At 46.3% G+C, this 17759-nt stretch overlaps 1 protein-coding gene across 10 annotated transcripts in view; it reads right to left on the reverse strand.

The window, feature by feature from the left end:
- EIF4G3 (eukaryotic translation initiation factor 4 gamma 3) overlaps positions 1–17759 on the reverse strand; it is a 440166-nt gene that overhangs the window by 287591 nt on the left and 134816 nt on the right. For all 10 annotated transcript variants that reach the window (XM_084651415.1, XM_084651414.1, XM_084651413.1 and 7 more), the window contains exon 3: positions 9366–9494. In XM_084651415.1, the coding sequence (XP_084507541.1) occupies positions 9366–9494 (129 nt within the window). The remainder of the gene's footprint in view (positions 1–9365; positions 9495–17759) is intronic.

The following is a 17759-nucleotide window of genomic DNA, read 5'->3' on the forward strand; positions in this document are numbered from 1 at the left end:
AAATATGAGATGCAGAGGGTAGACTTTCTAAACATTCATAGATTCACAGATTCTAAGGCCAGAAGAAACCACTGTGATCATCTATTCTGATCTCCTATATAACACAGGCCACAGAACTTTCCTGAATTAATTCCTGTTTGCATCAGAGCAGACCTTTTAGAAATCACCCAACCTTATTTTCAAAATTGCCAGTGATAGAGACTTTACCACAATTCTCGATAAGTTATTCCAATAGTTAATTACACTCATTGTTAAAAATGTACCTTATTTCCAGTCTGAATTTGTCTAGATGCAACTTCCAGCGATTGGATCTTGTTATACCTATGTCCGTTGTTATCTTACTGGTACTTATAAAAAGGATATAGCAGGATAAGAAGTAATAAACAGACAGGTGACAAGAATGATAAGGGACATGGAAAAACTCTCATATGATGAGAGATTTAAAAGATTGGCATTGCTTATCTAAGAGGAAACAGATAAAAGTCTATAAAACAATGAATGGTATAGAGAAGGTAGATTAGGAACTTCTATTCACCCAGCTTCATAATACTAGAACAAGGGGACATTAAAGAAAACTGAAAGGTGATCAATTCAAAACTGATATAAAGAAATCCTATTTCAAACAACACACAATTAGCCTGGGGACCTCATTGCCGCAAGATAAGATTGAGGCCAATAATCTGGCAGGAGTCAAAAAGGGATTCAAAATTTATATAAATAAGAATATCTAGTTATAATAAAAATATTAAAAATAAACAAAAGCTTTGGAAAGGATATAAATTCATACTGCAGGGTTTATGTCAACCTCTAACTATTGGAGATTAGGAGGAAACTTTCTGGGAGGACATCCCATAACTGCCTTCTACAAGGTTTCTTGAACCTCCTTTTTAAGCAGCTAGTGATGGTAATTTTTGGTAACAGGATACTGGACTAGGTCAACCATTGATCTGATCCAGTAAGGCAACTCATATCTTTGTCAAGCAGGACACCAAATATGAATCTGTCTTGGAAGGGACAGATACTACAAAATGCTTTACTGATTGGTCTGTTTGAAAAAGATGTCTTCATTCTGGGAAGAGATGGGGGTCTGCCTAACCAAAAAAGGGAAAAGCATCTTCACACACCGACTCACCAACCTAGGGAGGAGGGCTTTAAAAACAACAGAAATATCCAAAACATGAGACCTGTTAACAATGGGGGACATTAACTACCCAGACATCTGTTGGAAAACAGGAAAAGTAAGATGGCAAAACACAAAATGCACAGTAAATTCTTTGAAAGCCAAAATACACCTTATGCTAAGGTATTAAAGGAACTAGCTGAAGCAATCTCAGAACCATTAGCAGATATCTTTCAGAACTCATGAAGGACGAATGAAGTTCCAGAGGACTGGAGAAGGGCCAACATAATATTTACCTTAAAAGGGGGAATAGAGAGCACCCGGAGGATTATAGACCACTCAGCCTAGCTTTGATACCTGGAAAGATGCTGTAATAAATCATTAAACAATCAATTTGTAACACTTAGAGGATATAACAGAGTTATAATTAACAGCCAACATGGACTTGTCAAGAACAAATTGTGCCATATCACCTGAATTTCCTTCTTTGCCAGGGTTACTGGCATAGTGGATAGGGAGGAAAATGTAGGCATGATCGATCTTGATTTTAGTAAGGCTTTTGACACAGTCCCACATAACATTCTCATAAGCAATCTAGATTAAATGTGGTCTAGATGAAATCACTGTAAGATGGGTGCAAAACTAGACTGTACTTAAAGAGTAGTTATCAATGGTTCGCCATCAAACTGGGGGAATATATCCACTGGGGTCCTGTAGGAATCTGTCCTGGGTTGGTATTCATAGAATCATAGAATATCAGGGTTGGAAGGGACCTCAGGAGGTCATCTAGTCCAACCCCCTGCTCAAAGCAGGACCAATCCCCAATTAAATCATCCCAGCCAGGGCTTTCTCAAGCCTGACCTTAAAAACTTCTAAGGAAGGAGATTCTACCACCTCCCTAGGTAACGCATTCCAGTGTTTCACCACCCTCCTAGTGAAAAAGGTTTTCCTAATATCCAACCTAAACCTCCCCCACTGCAACTTGAGACCATTACTCCTTGTCCTGTCCTCTTCTATCACTGAGAATAGTCTAAAACCATCCTCTCTGGAACCACCTCTCAGGTAGTTGAAAGCAGCTATCAAATCCCCCCTCATTCTTCTCTTCTGCAGGCTAAACAATCCCAGTTCCCTCAGCCTCTCCTCATAAGTCATGTGTTCCAGACCCGTAATCATTTTAGTTTACCTTCGCTGGACTCTCTCCAATTTATACACATCCTTCTTGTAGTGTGGGGCCCAAAACTGGACACAGTACTCCAGATGAGGCCTCACCAGTGTCGAATAGAGGGGAACGATCACGTCCCTCGATCTGCTCGTTATGCCCCTACTTATACATCCCAAAATGCCATTGGCCTTCTTGGCAACAAGGGCACACTGCTGACTCATATCCAGCTTCTCGTCCACCGTCACCCCTAGGTCCTTTTCCGCAGAACTCCTGCCAAGCCACTTGGTCCCTAGTCTGTAGCGGTGCATTGGGTTCTTCCATCCTAAGTGCAGGACCCTGCACTTGTCCTTATTGAACCTCATCAGATTTCTTTTGGCCCAATCCTCCAATTTGTCTAGGTCCCTCTGTATCCTATCCCTGCCCTCCAGCATATCTACCACTCCTCCTAGTTTAGTATCATCCGCAAATTTGCTGAGAGTGCAATCCACACCATCCTCCAGATCATTTATGAAGATATTGAACAAAACCAGCCCCAGGACCGACCCCTGGGGCACTCCACTTGACACCGGCTGCCAATTAGACATGCAGCCATTGATCACTACCCGTTGAGCCCGACAATCTAGCCAACTTTCTACCCACTTTATAATGCATTCATCCAGCCCATACTTCTTTTACTTGCTGACAAGAATACTGTGGGAGACCGTGTCAAAAGCTTTGCTAAAGTCAAGAAACAATACATTCACTGCTTTCCCTTCATCCACAGAACCAGTAATCTCATCATAGAAGGCAATTAGATTAGTCAGGCATGACCTTCCCTTGGTGAATCCATGCTGACTGTTCCTGATCACTTTCCTCCCATGTAAGTGCTTCAGGATTGATTCTTTGAGGACCTGCTCCATGATTTTTCCGGGGACTGAGGTGAGGCTGACTGGCCTGTAGTTCCCAGGATCCTCCTTCTTCCCTTTTTTAAAGATTGGCACTACATTAGCCTTTTTCCAGTTATCTGGGACTTCCCCCGTTCGCCACGAGTTTTCAAAGATAATGGCCAATGGCTCTGCAATCACAGCCGCCAATCCCTTTAGCACTCTCGGTATTATTCAGTGTTTTCTCTAGTAACCTGGATAATGGAGTGGAGAGTATGTTTATAAAATTTGCGGATGGCACCAAACTGGCAGGGGTTGCCAGCATTTTGGACGACAGGATAAGAATTCAAGACCACCTTAATGAACTGGTCTGAAATCAACAAGATGAAATTCAATAAAGGCAAGTGTGAAATACTATAGTTGGGAAGAAAAAAATCAAATAAACTATTACAAAATGGGGAATAATGGATAGGTGGTAATACTGCTGGAAAGGATCTGGGAATTATAGTGTATCACAATCTGAACATGAGTCAACAATGTGAAGCAACTGTAAAAAAAGCTAATATCATTCTGGGATGTATAACAGAAATGTTGTATGTAAGAAATGGGAAGTAACTGTCCCACTCTACTCCACAATGGTGAGGCCCTCTGCTGGAGTATTGTGTCCAGTTCTGAGCACCATACTTTAGGAAAGATGTGAAGAAACTGGAGAGAGTCCTGCAGACAGCAACAAAAATAATAAATAATCCCCAAAATCTGATCAGTGAGAAAATGTTAAAAAAACCTGACATGTTTAGTCTTGAGAAAAGACGACTCGGGGGGGTGGGGGGGAGGACACCTGCTAAGTCTTCAAATATGTTAATGGCTGTTATAAAGAGGACTGTGATCAACTGTTTTCCATGTTCACTGAAAACAGGACAAGAAGTAATTGGCTTGCTCTGCAGCAAGGGAGATTTAGGTTGAATATTAGGACAATCTAACTCTGAGGTTAGTTAAGCACTGGAATAGGTGTCCAAGGAAGGTTGGGACATCACCATCACTGGAGGTCTTAAAGAACAAGTTAGACCGGGGTGGGCAAACTACGGCCCGCGGGCCACATCTGGCCCGTCAAACCATTTAATCCGGCCCTCAGCTCCCGCCATGGAGCAGGGTCAGGGATTTGCCCCACTCCCGGTGCTCCAGCCAGGGAGTAGGGTTGGGGGCTTACCCTGCTGCGCACGGCTCCCAGGAAGCAGCTGGCATGACCCCCCTCCAGCTACTACATAGTACACGGAGGCGTGGCCAAGCAGCTCAGGGAGCTGCAGGGGTGACGTCTGCAGACAGGGCAGCACACAGAGCCACCTGGCCGCGCCTCAGAGCCGGAGAGGGGACATGCTTCCGGGAGCTGTTTGTGGTAATTGCTGCCCGGAGCCTCCACACCTGAGGCCCCCCGCCGCCCCAATTCCCTGCCACAGCCCTGATTCCCTCCCACACTCCGAACCCCTCTATCCCAGCCCAGAGCCCCCTCTTGTACCCCAAGCCCCTTATCCCCAGCCCTACCCCAGAGCCCGCACCCCCAGCTGGAGCCCTCACACCTCTCCCCCGTACTCCAACCCCCTGCCCCAGCCCTGATCCCCCTCCCGCCCTCTGAACCCCTCGGTCCCAGCCTGGAGCCCCCTCCTTAACTCCAAACCACTCATCCCCAGCCCCAGCCCAGAGCCCTCACCCCCCCCACGCCCCAACCCAGAGCCCCCTCCCGCACCCTGAACTCCTCATTTCTGGTCCCACCCCAGAGCCTGCACCCCCAGCTGGAGCCCTCACTCCATCCCGCAAACCTACCCCCAATTTTGTGAGCATTCATGGCCCGCCATACAATTTCCATACTCCAATGTGGCCCTCAGGCCAAAAAGTTTGCCCACCCCTGAGTTAGACAAACACCTGTCAGGGACTGTCTAGGTCAGGGGTTCTCAAACTGGGGATCGGGACCCCTCAAGGGGTCGTGAGGTTATTACATGGGGGGTTGCGAGCCGTCAACCTCCACCCCAAACCCCGTTTTGCCTCCAGCATTTATAATGGTGTTAAATATATAAAAAAGTGTTTTTAATGTATAAGGGGGGTCACACTCAGAGGCTTGCTGTGTGAAAGGGGTCACCAGTACAAAAGTCTAAAAACCCTTGGTCTAGGTGTACCTGGTCCTGCCTCAATACAGGGGGCTGTACTAGATCAGCTTGTGAGGTTCCTTCCAGCCCTACACTTCTGTGATTATTGGTAGCTCACGGGAAACCAAGGAATAAGAGGAGAAACTAACAGCAATCACAATGTCATTGGCAACAATGTCATGGAAATTTTGTTCTTATAGTATTGAGTGCATTGTGTGCGCTGTCACTGCTGAATCAGGACACACTCAACTGATAGACTGAAGAGATACCCTAGCAAAGTAGGTGCCTGAACTGTAGGATTGCAGATACCTGCCTTTTCATAGTTTCTGCAAAGTGAGGCCTCAGTCCTTCTATCTACTTGGTCCCTCATGCAGTTGTCTTCAATGGGAACAACCGGCTCTTTGGCCTCCGCATGCAAGACAACAGACTTCTGGCATTCATACCAGGGCTTTGTCATTTGAAGTTTGTACAAGAGTACTACTTCCTGTCTGTTGAGGCATCTCCCACTAGATGCCTGATCCAATTCTAATGAGATAATCTCCTTTATAACTGAGCTGAGTTGGAAAATTTCACTCTTTTAACATTTGCATGGAAAATATTCCCTATCAGAAACTATAATGATTTTCTGCTTGGGAACTTCTAGGGTTTAGTCCAGCTCAAGAAGCTTAGAAGATCCTTTTGAACCTGGTGTAACGGTATTCCATCATGAATAGTGTGTTTTGGCTACTGTGGTCAGATTTTTTTTTCCAAACTGAACTATGATAGCTCTCCCTCTTCCAGAAAAAGGAGGTGGCATCAACTGAGAAAGAATCTGAGATCCACCTATGTGTCCTTTATGTTCTCTAGAAATTTTGTTTGTAACCTTTGCAGGTGTGCCTACTGGAAGAGACTCAGGTGAACCAGTTGAGGAGAGAGCAACCATCTTTACACTTTGACTTTTGGATTTTTGGAGGCTGCTTTTGACAGTAATGATACAGATGCTGAGGTGGGATAGCTATGGGGAGACATTTACTAGGCCACTCACAAAGGATAGGTGGGGGGAGACCTGCCTACTCTCCTATCACTAAATGCATTCAGTGTAGTACCTCTGGGAGCTTACCCATGTGCAGAGGTTCTGGCTATCAAAGCAAAGTAGGGACGAATGAGAAGATCCCTGTTAATCTCAACCCCCACTTTCTTGCCTGCTGAGGAGGAGGAACTGGTTTTACCTTGTTTGCTGGAGTTTTCTCTCAACAGTGTAGGGGCTGCTGCTTCTCTTCCATGCTGGTTTGCTCTCTAAAGTGCAACTGTTGCCACAACTGCAGCTGATTTCTCTTGTAACACTGTTTTCGGATAGGAGCCAAGAAGCCTGCTGCAGCTACTGCCCGGCTCTATGAGGGGTTCTCAGCTGCTCCCAAAATTTCTGTATCTTCCAGCTCCAGTAGGGCCATGCCTCAGTGGAGTGCCCCACAGAGCAGAAGAGGATATTGGTGCTTTGATGGGGAGCCATCGGTGTGAGCCACTTCCATCTTCATTCTTCCTGCTGGAGGCAAGTCAGGCAGAGGAATATGTACTCTGCCCAGTGAAGAAACCAGCAAAGGAACACAGGGGAGAAAAGAGAGTAAAAGCAGTCAAGACAAAAGCAGGGCAATCAAAAGGGTGTAGAAGTGAAGAAAGATCTTATTACAGAATAGATTCGCCACTGGGGAAATTAATGGAAGCTCCCACAGGGGCTTGACACTATAGAGAGCAATTGATGGACAGACCTCCTGCTAGCCAGGCTTGCCCAGATACAAAGCTCTAGCTGCCTCCATCTGGTCAGCAGAGGAGACTCTCCTTACAAGAAGAGGGTCAGCAGATGTGTCCCACTACAGCAGAAAAACTCTGTTTAAAGGCAATTTGCATAAACAATGAAAACCAGTGAAAACAACTATTATTCTCCCTTTCGTTTTTTACTATTTGTCTACAGAGTTCAGAAAGCTTTCACTTTAACAAGATTTCTAACCACTGGTTGTCCAAGGTACTGGCGGAAGAGCTGCCAGAACCACCTAGAGAAACAAATGACTGGATGCTTCCATCTATTCAACAGGGCTAGATTGTATCTGGCCCTTATGCTTTCCTTCCTTTACGCCACGAATGCATGGGACAGGTACAATTAAGCATAGGAACTGCTCCATCCTAGTACCCACAAGTGTCCCCAAGATGGTGGGGAGGATACAAGGCCATGCCCCTCCTACTGATCATCACAGATAAAAAAAAATACTGTAGTCTAAGCAGTGGTGGCACAATCTGGGTCTAATTTCAAAGCCCCTAAGAGTCATTGGAACAGCAAACTAGCATTCTCCACGGCTGCCTAGAGTAGGGATTCTGGCACAGACCCCATCTTCTTTGTAAACATTGACTCAATTGGAAAATATTAAGGGAAAAAAACTTGGCTAACATTTTAAAACTTTGTGTGGGTCACTCTCCTTCCTCTCCTCCGCCAGTGTCGTTCAGGGATTGGCTTTCCCTTTGTCAGTAAGTTCACTGAGTTTGCTGGTATGCAAGAAAGGTCAAAAAAGATATTAGGGTTTCCCCTGCTTCCTTCACCCTTGGAATTTGTTTCTCTTTGTAGTGTGAGGCTTCACCTTCAAATCAAAGAATGGATAAGTAGCAGCAGTGACATAAAAGTACAAGGTAATGCTCCGCGACAGCATCCACAATGCCTGCAAGATACTTTAGAATCCACTTTCCAGGCCTCTAAGAAGATAAGCCTTTACAAGTATCCAGACAAGTATCCAGATTTCTAGCGAGGTGCTTTACCCTATGTATCATATACATAGTGCTTTATCTGTAATCTGCTAATATGCTATATTTATACTAGCTGGAATGTTTCACACATATCCTCATTTGCTTTTACACATCAAAACAGTCTGAAAAGTGGATCACACACTTTTCTGCTTCTCCAACATTAGAGAGGTTGGCTGGAAATTTCAGCAGCGTTTGCCAAAATTTTTAGTTGCTTTTTCCTAGCCCTAGAGTAAGCGTGAAGCTCTCATTATCTCTTATCCTGTCTTCTGGACACTGCCCTCCCCCAATTCCACAATTGGTCTTCCTCCTTTCTCCTGTAAACTGATGGATCTTGTTCAGAACTCTACTGCCCATCTTAACCTCCTGGGTATCTCACGGCTTTACATTTTTTCCATCTGCTCAACTGATTGTCAACTGAAATCCAAATTAAGTTTAAGGGCTTATCTACATGAACTTAGTGTGCAGTAAACCAGTGTGTGAATCTACAGCACGCTAGCCTACCACACACTAAGTTTCTGTGTAGAAAAGTCCTAAGATTCTAGTTCTCATTTTGTCTGCTCCCACACCACTGGCTTTCCTCCACTTCCAATCCTTCAGAACTTCATGCAGCATCCCTTCTCAATTTCCTTTTTCTCATTCTCTCTTGCCTCTTTTTTTATGGAGTATGCTCCTCCTTTCATTTTCACTCCAGTACAACAGTAGACTTTTAAAACATCTAAAAACTAATTTGTTCTCAACAACTTGCTAATCAAACATTATTTGTTCATCCTTACTATTATTTCTTTTTTTGCTCTTCTTCTGTACCTTCTTTTGTGTGCAATCTGTCATTTTGTCTTGTATTATTGGCACTTCTTTTTGTAAATTTATTTCACTATTTTTAATATTAATTGTAAAGTGCTTTTCCCATCAGCACTGTATAAAAAATGTAACATGGAAAAACACTATAACAATATGTGAGGCACTTCTGCAATGGTTAAAACAAAAATGGACCATAACCCAGAACAGTTTGTGAGAAATGGGAATATTCCTCAAAACTGTCACCAATATTTTCTGCAATTTTTTAAGATGACACCAATATAATCCTTTCACTTCATGAGCAACAACACACTAATGATTAACAACCAACTAGCATGGTACACATAAGTCACTACAGGATTGGAGTTGCTTTAAAATGGCATGCTCCCCATTAATCAGTTTTATAGTGGTCACAGAAAGTAAATAATTCAAAAAATTTGAATTGAGCTCCTTGACCTGAGGGAAAAATACTAAAAAAACCCAAGAGCAGGCAAATTTCTAACCAGCACCTCTCTTACCTGTGAAAGTCCAGGGGATGATGCATGTCCTGGTGGCGTTGCAGCAAGATTTGGATGTCCTTTGTTTATTTCATGTGCAGAGTAAGGGGATGGAGCAGGAGGTCCCGGTTGTCTTGCTACCTGTGTTACCTGTAAGGAGATAAACTATTAGTAAAACATAATATTAGTAATTCAATCTTTATACCATTCTATTCTTTGGGAGTAAGGAACTGCCAGATATGAAGGAGGCCAGAATCAGCAGCATTTTTAAAATGTGATCCAATTCAAACATTATTTAACTACATATGTGAAACTGGTGCTCATGAAGGTGTGGAAACTAATACCACAACTTGATTCAGTTACAGTGGGGGGCTTTCATTGCAATATCCTTGATATTTCAGTCATGTGACCTTACTATGAGACTACATCATAAGTTATACCAAACAACGTTGTGATTTTTGATGCAAAAAACTGCTCACTGGGATTTGCAAAGTAGTGCAACAGGGGCTTGCTACCAGTCAGAATAATAAGTGACACACAATGGCAACAAGAGACGAAATTCCCCATTTATTCTTAAAAAGGGGATGAAGACTGCACAGAAAATCTGACATTGCTGACTGATGGACTTGCCATCAATAAAGAAGAATAAAAATTCAAAGCAGTTCTTTTGGAAAACTAGCTCCTTCCTCAGTCTCTCAAAAAAGCCAAACATACTATGCAGATCTAAATAAAATACTTTCCATGGCTCATATATGTGTTTCTATTCTACCATATTTATGATGCAACCTAAGGTGCTTAAATGCAGTTTCCAGGTCAGTAAAACAAGAGATGGAATATCAACAAGGAATCACAACTGCAAGAGATATCCCCCAGCAATTCAGCGCAATGAAATCTTTGCTAATTTGTTTTATACTCACAGTGCAACAATCTAGCAATCTTTTCCCAATGAACAGTATTCACACCAACAACTCTCTGTTTAAAAAAAGCCATTTAAATCTCAGGAATTTCAAAACACTACAAAAATTAATAAAAGGAGATATTGCCAACATATAGATAAATGTGTGTACCCCACAGAAAAATCAGCCAGCAATAAAGGATATTAGAAAGAAAGTAGAAGGAAATTCCAGGCTCCTAATCTACAAACAAAGAATATCTTCAGTCTATTTGAAAACTACGAGAGGTAGGGCACATGAGACACATGGTTTATGACTAAGGGGTTGTCCAATCCCCTTTATTACATTCTAAGTAGTGATGCATTCAGTTACATCACTTGAGAGACACTCAAAACAGCTGCAACATACAAATGAAAATGACAATGGGCAATATATGAAGGCTTGGACATAGTCCAAAATAATTCCGTGCAGGAAGATTTAAAGCACCTTTGTGCTGATCAGAGAAAAGGGTGGTAAAGAGAGTCTGCTACTCCTTCCCCTAACTGGTTTTGTCCCTTTCTCAGAGAGGAATCATCTTATTCCTAGCTGATATAGACTGGCAGGGATGCACACATACAGGTCCAGTCAACTTAACTGAAACCAGTTCATAGAGGATATTGTGAAACTTTTGCAATCTGCCCCTAGGAAAACTAAAATCCTTTTCAGTCCTCCTAGTTATCATGGAGGGCTTGTCAAGTCAAAAGCAGATTTTATTCTATGATTAAAGAGCAGCTAGAAAGGACATCAGAATCCACAGCTCGAAAAAAAGAACAAAATGACACACAGAGTACAAGGAAATTATTCACTTATAACCAAACCATTCTGAAGAATATGTGCATGCTAGTCATCACCCCCTAGAAAAAGTGGTTGACTTTCTGTTGAAAAAAAAGAGGTTACTAAACAATAACTGGTTCTTCAAGTATTGTCAGCATAGATCCACACTCAAATGCGCATACGCTTTCAGCACCAAAAGCAGACCCCTCTACAATGCTCTGACCATTGAGGCAGCATGCTCTCTCACAACACCAATGTTCAGATCCATTAAAACGGAATCCACGTCGGAGATGCTGAAGAAGGGAGGATGGAGAATGAAAATGTGCATCTATACTGACATTCTTCACAAGAAACCACAGACACTGGCAAGTTACATCTTTTGAGTATTGTCAGTACCGAACCCATTCTGAGATTAAACAGCAGTAACAATGCGCAAAGAATGCAGGTCTGAGGTCAACTAATTAAAGACTGCAGGATCATTCACCTAAACTGAGCATTAAATCTGGAAGCCAAGTCAAGAGACAAATGCTGTGTAGATACAAGAATTTTGTTCCAGGCAGCAGCTTTTCATAATTCAATTATGTAGTTCTGAGACATGTTGTCGAAATAGCTATGGATTTGTTGGAATATAGTTTGAGACCCTCGGGTACTGAAATAAATGTAAAGTCATAGCAGATTTGTATATTAAGCCTAATCCATTTGGGCAATATCTGGGTAGAGTCAGCCACCACTCTTGAACGTCTCACCATAACCCTCACAAAAATCTAGTCCCAAGTGTGACGGAGTAGGGAGCAATGTTCCCTCTAATTGTTGACAGGCCGTGTGCACAAAAAATTTCTTCTGTGCAAAATTTTGAAGTAGAGTTCAAATTTGTGCGCCATGAGGCAAATGCACCCAAGCGAGTAAAATGCTTATACATTTTAAAAGTTTTAATTTGCGATTTGTGATAACAGTTTTACACCATGTTATTTTATAAATGTCTTTTTTAAATACTTAGAAAAAAGGAAATTTAACCTCCTTTTCCTTCCCCCCCCTTGCCAGCTAGTAGAATCTGGCTGTGTTGATAGATGGCGGGCGAACAATGTCAAAAGTCGCCCGTAAATGATATTTCAGCCTAGATCCAATGTAGTATTTCATTTTTTGTGCATCGTGTTTCGCTGTGTACGTGGGGTTTAGGATCTGTGTGCACGCACACACACGCACAGCTTAGAGGGAACAGTGGTAGAGAGTATTAACCTGGTAATCTTGCATGGGAGTTTTACTAGTTTACTCTCTGCATTAATACTAGATGGTGGTGGGATCTAAGGGTGTGACTTCACTAAGGGATGATACTTGACAGCCAGCACATAACCTGAGCCCAGGAGGGGGTGGGGCCAGGTGACATCTTCTGCCCGGGAAACTGGACAAAGGCTGGAGGAGGAGCCGGGGACTGGGTGAGACTGCTGGAGGGAGCTTCAGTTTGGAGCTGGCTGGGAAGACAGGGGGAGGCCAAGAACCTGGGTTGGGCTCCCCACACTCCGAGATGGACCTGACTGAGGGGTCCTGTTTTCTGTACCTACAAGCTCTGTTTCAGACTGTGTTCCTCTCATCTAATAAACCTGTTTTACTGGCTGGCTGAGTGTAGTGGGGTGGCTGCCCCACTCCTATACTAGAGGGGGCTCCAGCAGGCCAGAGAGGCTGTGCGGGTGGGTGGCCAATCAGAGAAGGCCTGCTAGGGAGCCAATCAGAGGCTGAGTAAGAGATAGCCAACCAGGGCCAGACTCAGCCTTATATAAAGGCTGCCCAGGAAGTGAGCAGTCAGTCTCTCCTAGGCCTTCAGAGGGTGAAGGTCTGTCTCCTGTGCGAGGGGACTAGCACCATGGACAGCGCAGTGTGGGGGCAGGTGAGGGGAGCAGAAGGAACTCCAGCCTGGTATCTGCCAGGCTGCAGGCCCCGAGGGAAGGGTCGGGCTGGTGCAAAGGGGATGAAGGGGAAGCGACCCAGGGAGAGAGGCGGACAAGGGGAGAGAAGGAGGGCAGGAAGGCAGCTGCCAAAGGGTCCCTGGGTCAGGACCCAGAGTAGAGGGTGGGTCTGGATCCCCCCCTTCCCCATACACCCAGCTGTTGGACGTGGCGATAGTGGACTGCACCAGACCCCTGGCAAAAGAGGTTAGACTTTGGGTATGGTTGGCCGCTGTGGCTGGGCGAAGTGAAAGACTGCTGATTAAACCCCACCCTGGAAGGGGGTGAACGAGAACTAGGGGGCACTGCCGGAGGACAGTGTCTTGAAGAGGACGCTGCAAGAAGGGAGCAATATGGGTCCAGGTGCCAAGAGAGGGCGAGACATGGATGGGACACCACCAGTAGAGGGTGCTCCACACTGGACTGAGCTAATTCCCTGATGAGTCAGCAGGAGGTGCTGCAGTGGTGAGTCCCAACCCCGTCACACTGGGAGTCATGGTGAATCGCAGGAAGTGGGGGGGGGGAAGTGCGTGCAGGACCCTGACTCCCCCACACTCTGTGACAACTGGTGGCAGTGGTAGGATGTACTGCACCCTGTGGATGGCGCTTCCTGCAGTAAGTGACTGGGAGCAGTAAAACGAAGGGGGATTAACAAGAACCAGGCATGCTGAAGGCTCAGAGAAGAGCGGTTTCAGGAGGCGAAAGAGCTACGCTTAACCCCTGGGAGTGTGTGACCAGTGAGAAGGACTGTCGCAGTAACGGGGTCCCCCTGGGGACTGCAGTGAGCAGTTCCAGAGGCATAGGACTCTACAGCTTGACTCTGGGAGAGAGAAGGACTATTGCAGGAATGGGGTCCCTCTGGTGAGCGATTCCAGGGGCGGAGGAGTCTGCAGCTTGACCCTGGAAGAGAGGTGGTGACCTGGAGAAGGGCTGGCACAACAGGAGTTCTTCCTGGAAACCGTGGGGAGCCGAGAGCACACAGGCCTGCAAGTCCACAACAACTTGGGAACAACGGGGAGATGTATAACCATCTCCTTAAGAGGGACCTTGTAGAGCTGTGCAAAGAGAGACGGCTGTGCATTGGAAACCTCACTAAAGCACAGCTGATTGCCCAGCTGGAGGAGGATAGCTCGGAGGAACTGATCCCTGCCCTGGAGGAAGCAGCATGGCAGATGCAGCGCCGGCGCTCGTGTCTGTCCCGGCTGGGAATGGTCAGACTGCTGCCGAGAGCACTCCGAGGCCCCTCCTACCTAAGGCTAGGGGAGGAGCTTGGCGAACACCAGGGGCTCCATGACTCCCGCAGACAGCAGAGGATCCTTCCGGCGGAGCTCCCCATTGCTGGAGCTGAGGCAGCTGGAATGGGAGAGGGAGATAAAACTGAAAGAGCTGGAGGATCAGGAGAAACAGCGGCAGCATAAACTGGAGTTGGGAAGGCTGAGGAGCAGAGAGCCCCCTGCTGAGGTGAGTGAGGGGGGACCCAGGACTACATGGAGCTTTGATAAGCGCATCCTGTCCCAGTTTAAGGAAGGGGAGGACACTGCCTTTGAGAGAGCCTGTGAGCTATATAGGGTTGACCCTGCAGACAGGCTCCAGTTTCTCACTCCCTTACTAGACCCCAAAGCCTTGGGGATGTACAGCCGAATGGAAGGGGTGGAGACAGGGGACTATGAACTGTTCAAAAAGACCCTGCTACGCAAGTTTGGGATGACTCCTGAGGCGTACCAGAAAAAGTTCCGGAGTCAGCGTAAAACCCCTGAGGACACATATCTGGAACTGATCCTCCGAATGGAGGGATATGTCCAAAAGTGGGCAGATGAGGACCAGACTAAGGAGGACATGGTTAACCTGATTGTACTGGAGCACCTGTATGAACATTGCCCATCCAACCTGAGGGTATGGTTGGTGGACAAAAAGCCAGACAGCTGGTCTGGGTGGAACCGAGGAGTCCCAAAAGAATAAGCCCACCACGGTGCAGAGAGTGAGTCACACTGGGATCCCACAAAGGGGAAATGTGGAGAACCCCCTCTTAAGGGAAACAACCAGCATCAGGACCAACGGAACATAAATTGTTATTCCTGTGGCAGAGAGGCCATATATGGACCCAGTGCCCCAAGCTTAAGGATAGACTGAGCAAATCGAACCCTCACAGAGTTAACTGGGTAGAGACCCAGCCGGAGGAGGGGCAGGCTTCAGCTTACCAACTGTTCAGGAGGGAGGAGTTTCCCAAACCAGCTTCTCTGTGCGGCTGGATGCTCCAGACACAAGGTTCTCAGTTTACAGGGTGGGCGCGGGGCTGTCACTGTGAGCCAGTGCTTTGTTCCCCTGAAGGTGGATGGGAGGAAGGTCATGGATACTGGGACACAGGTGCTGAGGTGATCATCGGGGGGTGATACAATTGGCCAAGCAACCCCCAGAACACCCTAGGCATGACCCGTAGCCAGAGCCGGTGAGGGGCACTACACCCTGACATTGGGAAGGATACCTCACCGGAGGTGCAGGACCCTACCCTGGTGGGGAGGGAGCGCCCAGGGACAAGGCTCAGAGGAGTGACGGCTTCAGACCCAGCCAGCGAGAGTGAGCAGGTCCAAATCCCTTCCCCAGCTGCTGAGTTCCAGGCCAAGTTGCAGAAAGATCCCTCCTTGCAGAAGCTAAGGGACCTGGCTGGCTTCAGTGCGGCACAGAACCTGGGAAAAGGCTGCCAGGAGAGGTTCCTGTGGGAGAAGGGATTTCTGTACTGAGAATGGGCTCCCGCAACAGAAGTGGAGTCATGGGAGATCCAGAGGCAGCTGGTGGTCCCCCAGAAGTATCGCCACAAGCTACTGTACCTGGACCATAACATCCCTCTCTCAGGACACCATGGAACCCAGCATACCAGGCAGAGGCTGCTACAGAACTTTTACTGGCCTGGAGTCTTTAATACTGTCCAACAGTATTGCAGATCCTGTGACCCCTGTCAGAGGGCGGGGAAGGCCTGGGACAAGGGGAAAGCAGCTTGGAGACTTTTGCCCATCATAGAGGAGCCTTTTCAGAAGGTAGCTGTGGATATAGTGGTGCCTCCCAGCAAGAGGACCAGGTTGGGGAAGAAATACATTCTGGTGGTGGTAGATTTTGTGGCCTTGTCTTCTATTGAAGCAGACACCGTGGCAGATGTGCTGCTGACCATTTTCAGGTGAGTGAGGTTCCTCAAGGAAGTCTTGACAGACCAAAGATCCAACTTCATGTCAGCCCTGCTGCAATGCTTGTGGGAGAAATGTGGGGTCCGGCACATCTGGGCTTCAACATTTCACCCCCAGTTCAATAGGCTGGTGGAGAGGTTCAATGGAACTCTAAAGATGATGCTGAAAATGTTTATGAACCAGCACCCACAAGCTTGGGTCAAGTACTTACCTCACCAGCTGTTCACATAGAGGGAAGTGCCCCAGGAGTCTACTGGGTTTTCACCTTTTTAATGTTATATGGAAGAAGGATAAGGGGGCCCCTGGACCTGATGAGAGACAAATGAGGTTCAACAAGGACAAGTGCAGAGTCCTGCACTTAGGACAGAAGAATCCCATGCCCCGCTACAGACTAGGGACCGAATGGCTAGGCAGCAGTTCTACAGACAAGGACCTAGGGGTTACAGTGGATGAGAAGCTGGATGAGAGTCAGTGTCCCCATGTGGCCAAGAAGGCCAATGGCATTTTGGGATGCATAAGTAGAGGCATTGCCAGCAGATTGAGGGATGTGATTGTTCCCCTCTATTCGACATTGGTGAGGCCTCATCTGGAGTACTGTGTCCACTTTTGGGCCCCACACTACAAGAAGGATGTGGAAAAATTGGAAAATGTCCAGCGGAGGGCAACAAAAATGATTAGGGGACTGGAACACATCACTTATGAGGAGAAGCTGAGGGAACTGGGATTGTTTAGTCTACAGAAGAGAAGAATGAGGGGGGATTTGATAGCTGCTTTCAACTACCTGAAAGAGGGTTCCAAAGAGGATGGATCTAGACTATTCTATGTGGTAGCAGATGACAGAAAAAGGAGTAATGGTCTCAAGTTGCAGTGGGGGAGGTTTAGGTTGGATATTAGGGAAAACCATTTTCACTAGGAGGGTGGTGAAGCACTGGAATGGGTTCCCTAGGGAGGTGGTGGAATCTCCTTCCTTTAAGGTTTTTAAGGTCAGGCTTGAGAAAGCCCTGGCTGGGATGATTTAGTGGGGGATTGGTCATGCTTTGAGCAGGGCGATGGACTAGATGACCTCCTGAGGTCCCTTCCAACCCTGATATTCTATGAATGGGAGGGAAAGGCCATTACCAATGGAGAATCAGTGGTGGAGTATGTCTTGATCTTCTGAGAAAGACCTGCTGAGCTCATTGGCTTGGCCTAGGAGAATCTGGCCAGAGCCCAGAGGAAATAGAAGGTTTGGTATGACCGCACGGCATGGGCCTGCAACTACACCACTAGAGACCAGGTGATGGTTCTCATCCCTGTGAGGAAAAAAAAACTACAAGCCGCCTGGGAAGGCCCTTTCAAGGTCGTCAAGCAACTAAATGAGGTAAACTATGTGGTGGAGCTGTCTAATCAGGCACACCATCACCGGGTGTACCATGTTAATATGATGAAGCTACATTATGATGGGGGAATGTGGTGTTGGCTGTGCATGGACATTTTGAGGAGCAGGGAGAGGACCCTTTAGTAGATCTATTCCCTAAGACAGGAGCTGGCTTCTCCCTGGAAACAATTCCTCTCTGATTGATCTCAGCTTTCTGGGCAGGGGTTAGCCAGAGG

The sequence above is a fragment of the Lepidochelys olivacea genome (assembly GCF_965140295.1).
Source record: "Lepidochelys olivacea isolate rLepOli2 genome assembly, chromosome: 18".
Lineage (NCBI taxonomy): Eukaryota > Metazoa > Chordata > Testudines > Cheloniidae > Lepidochelys > Lepidochelys olivacea.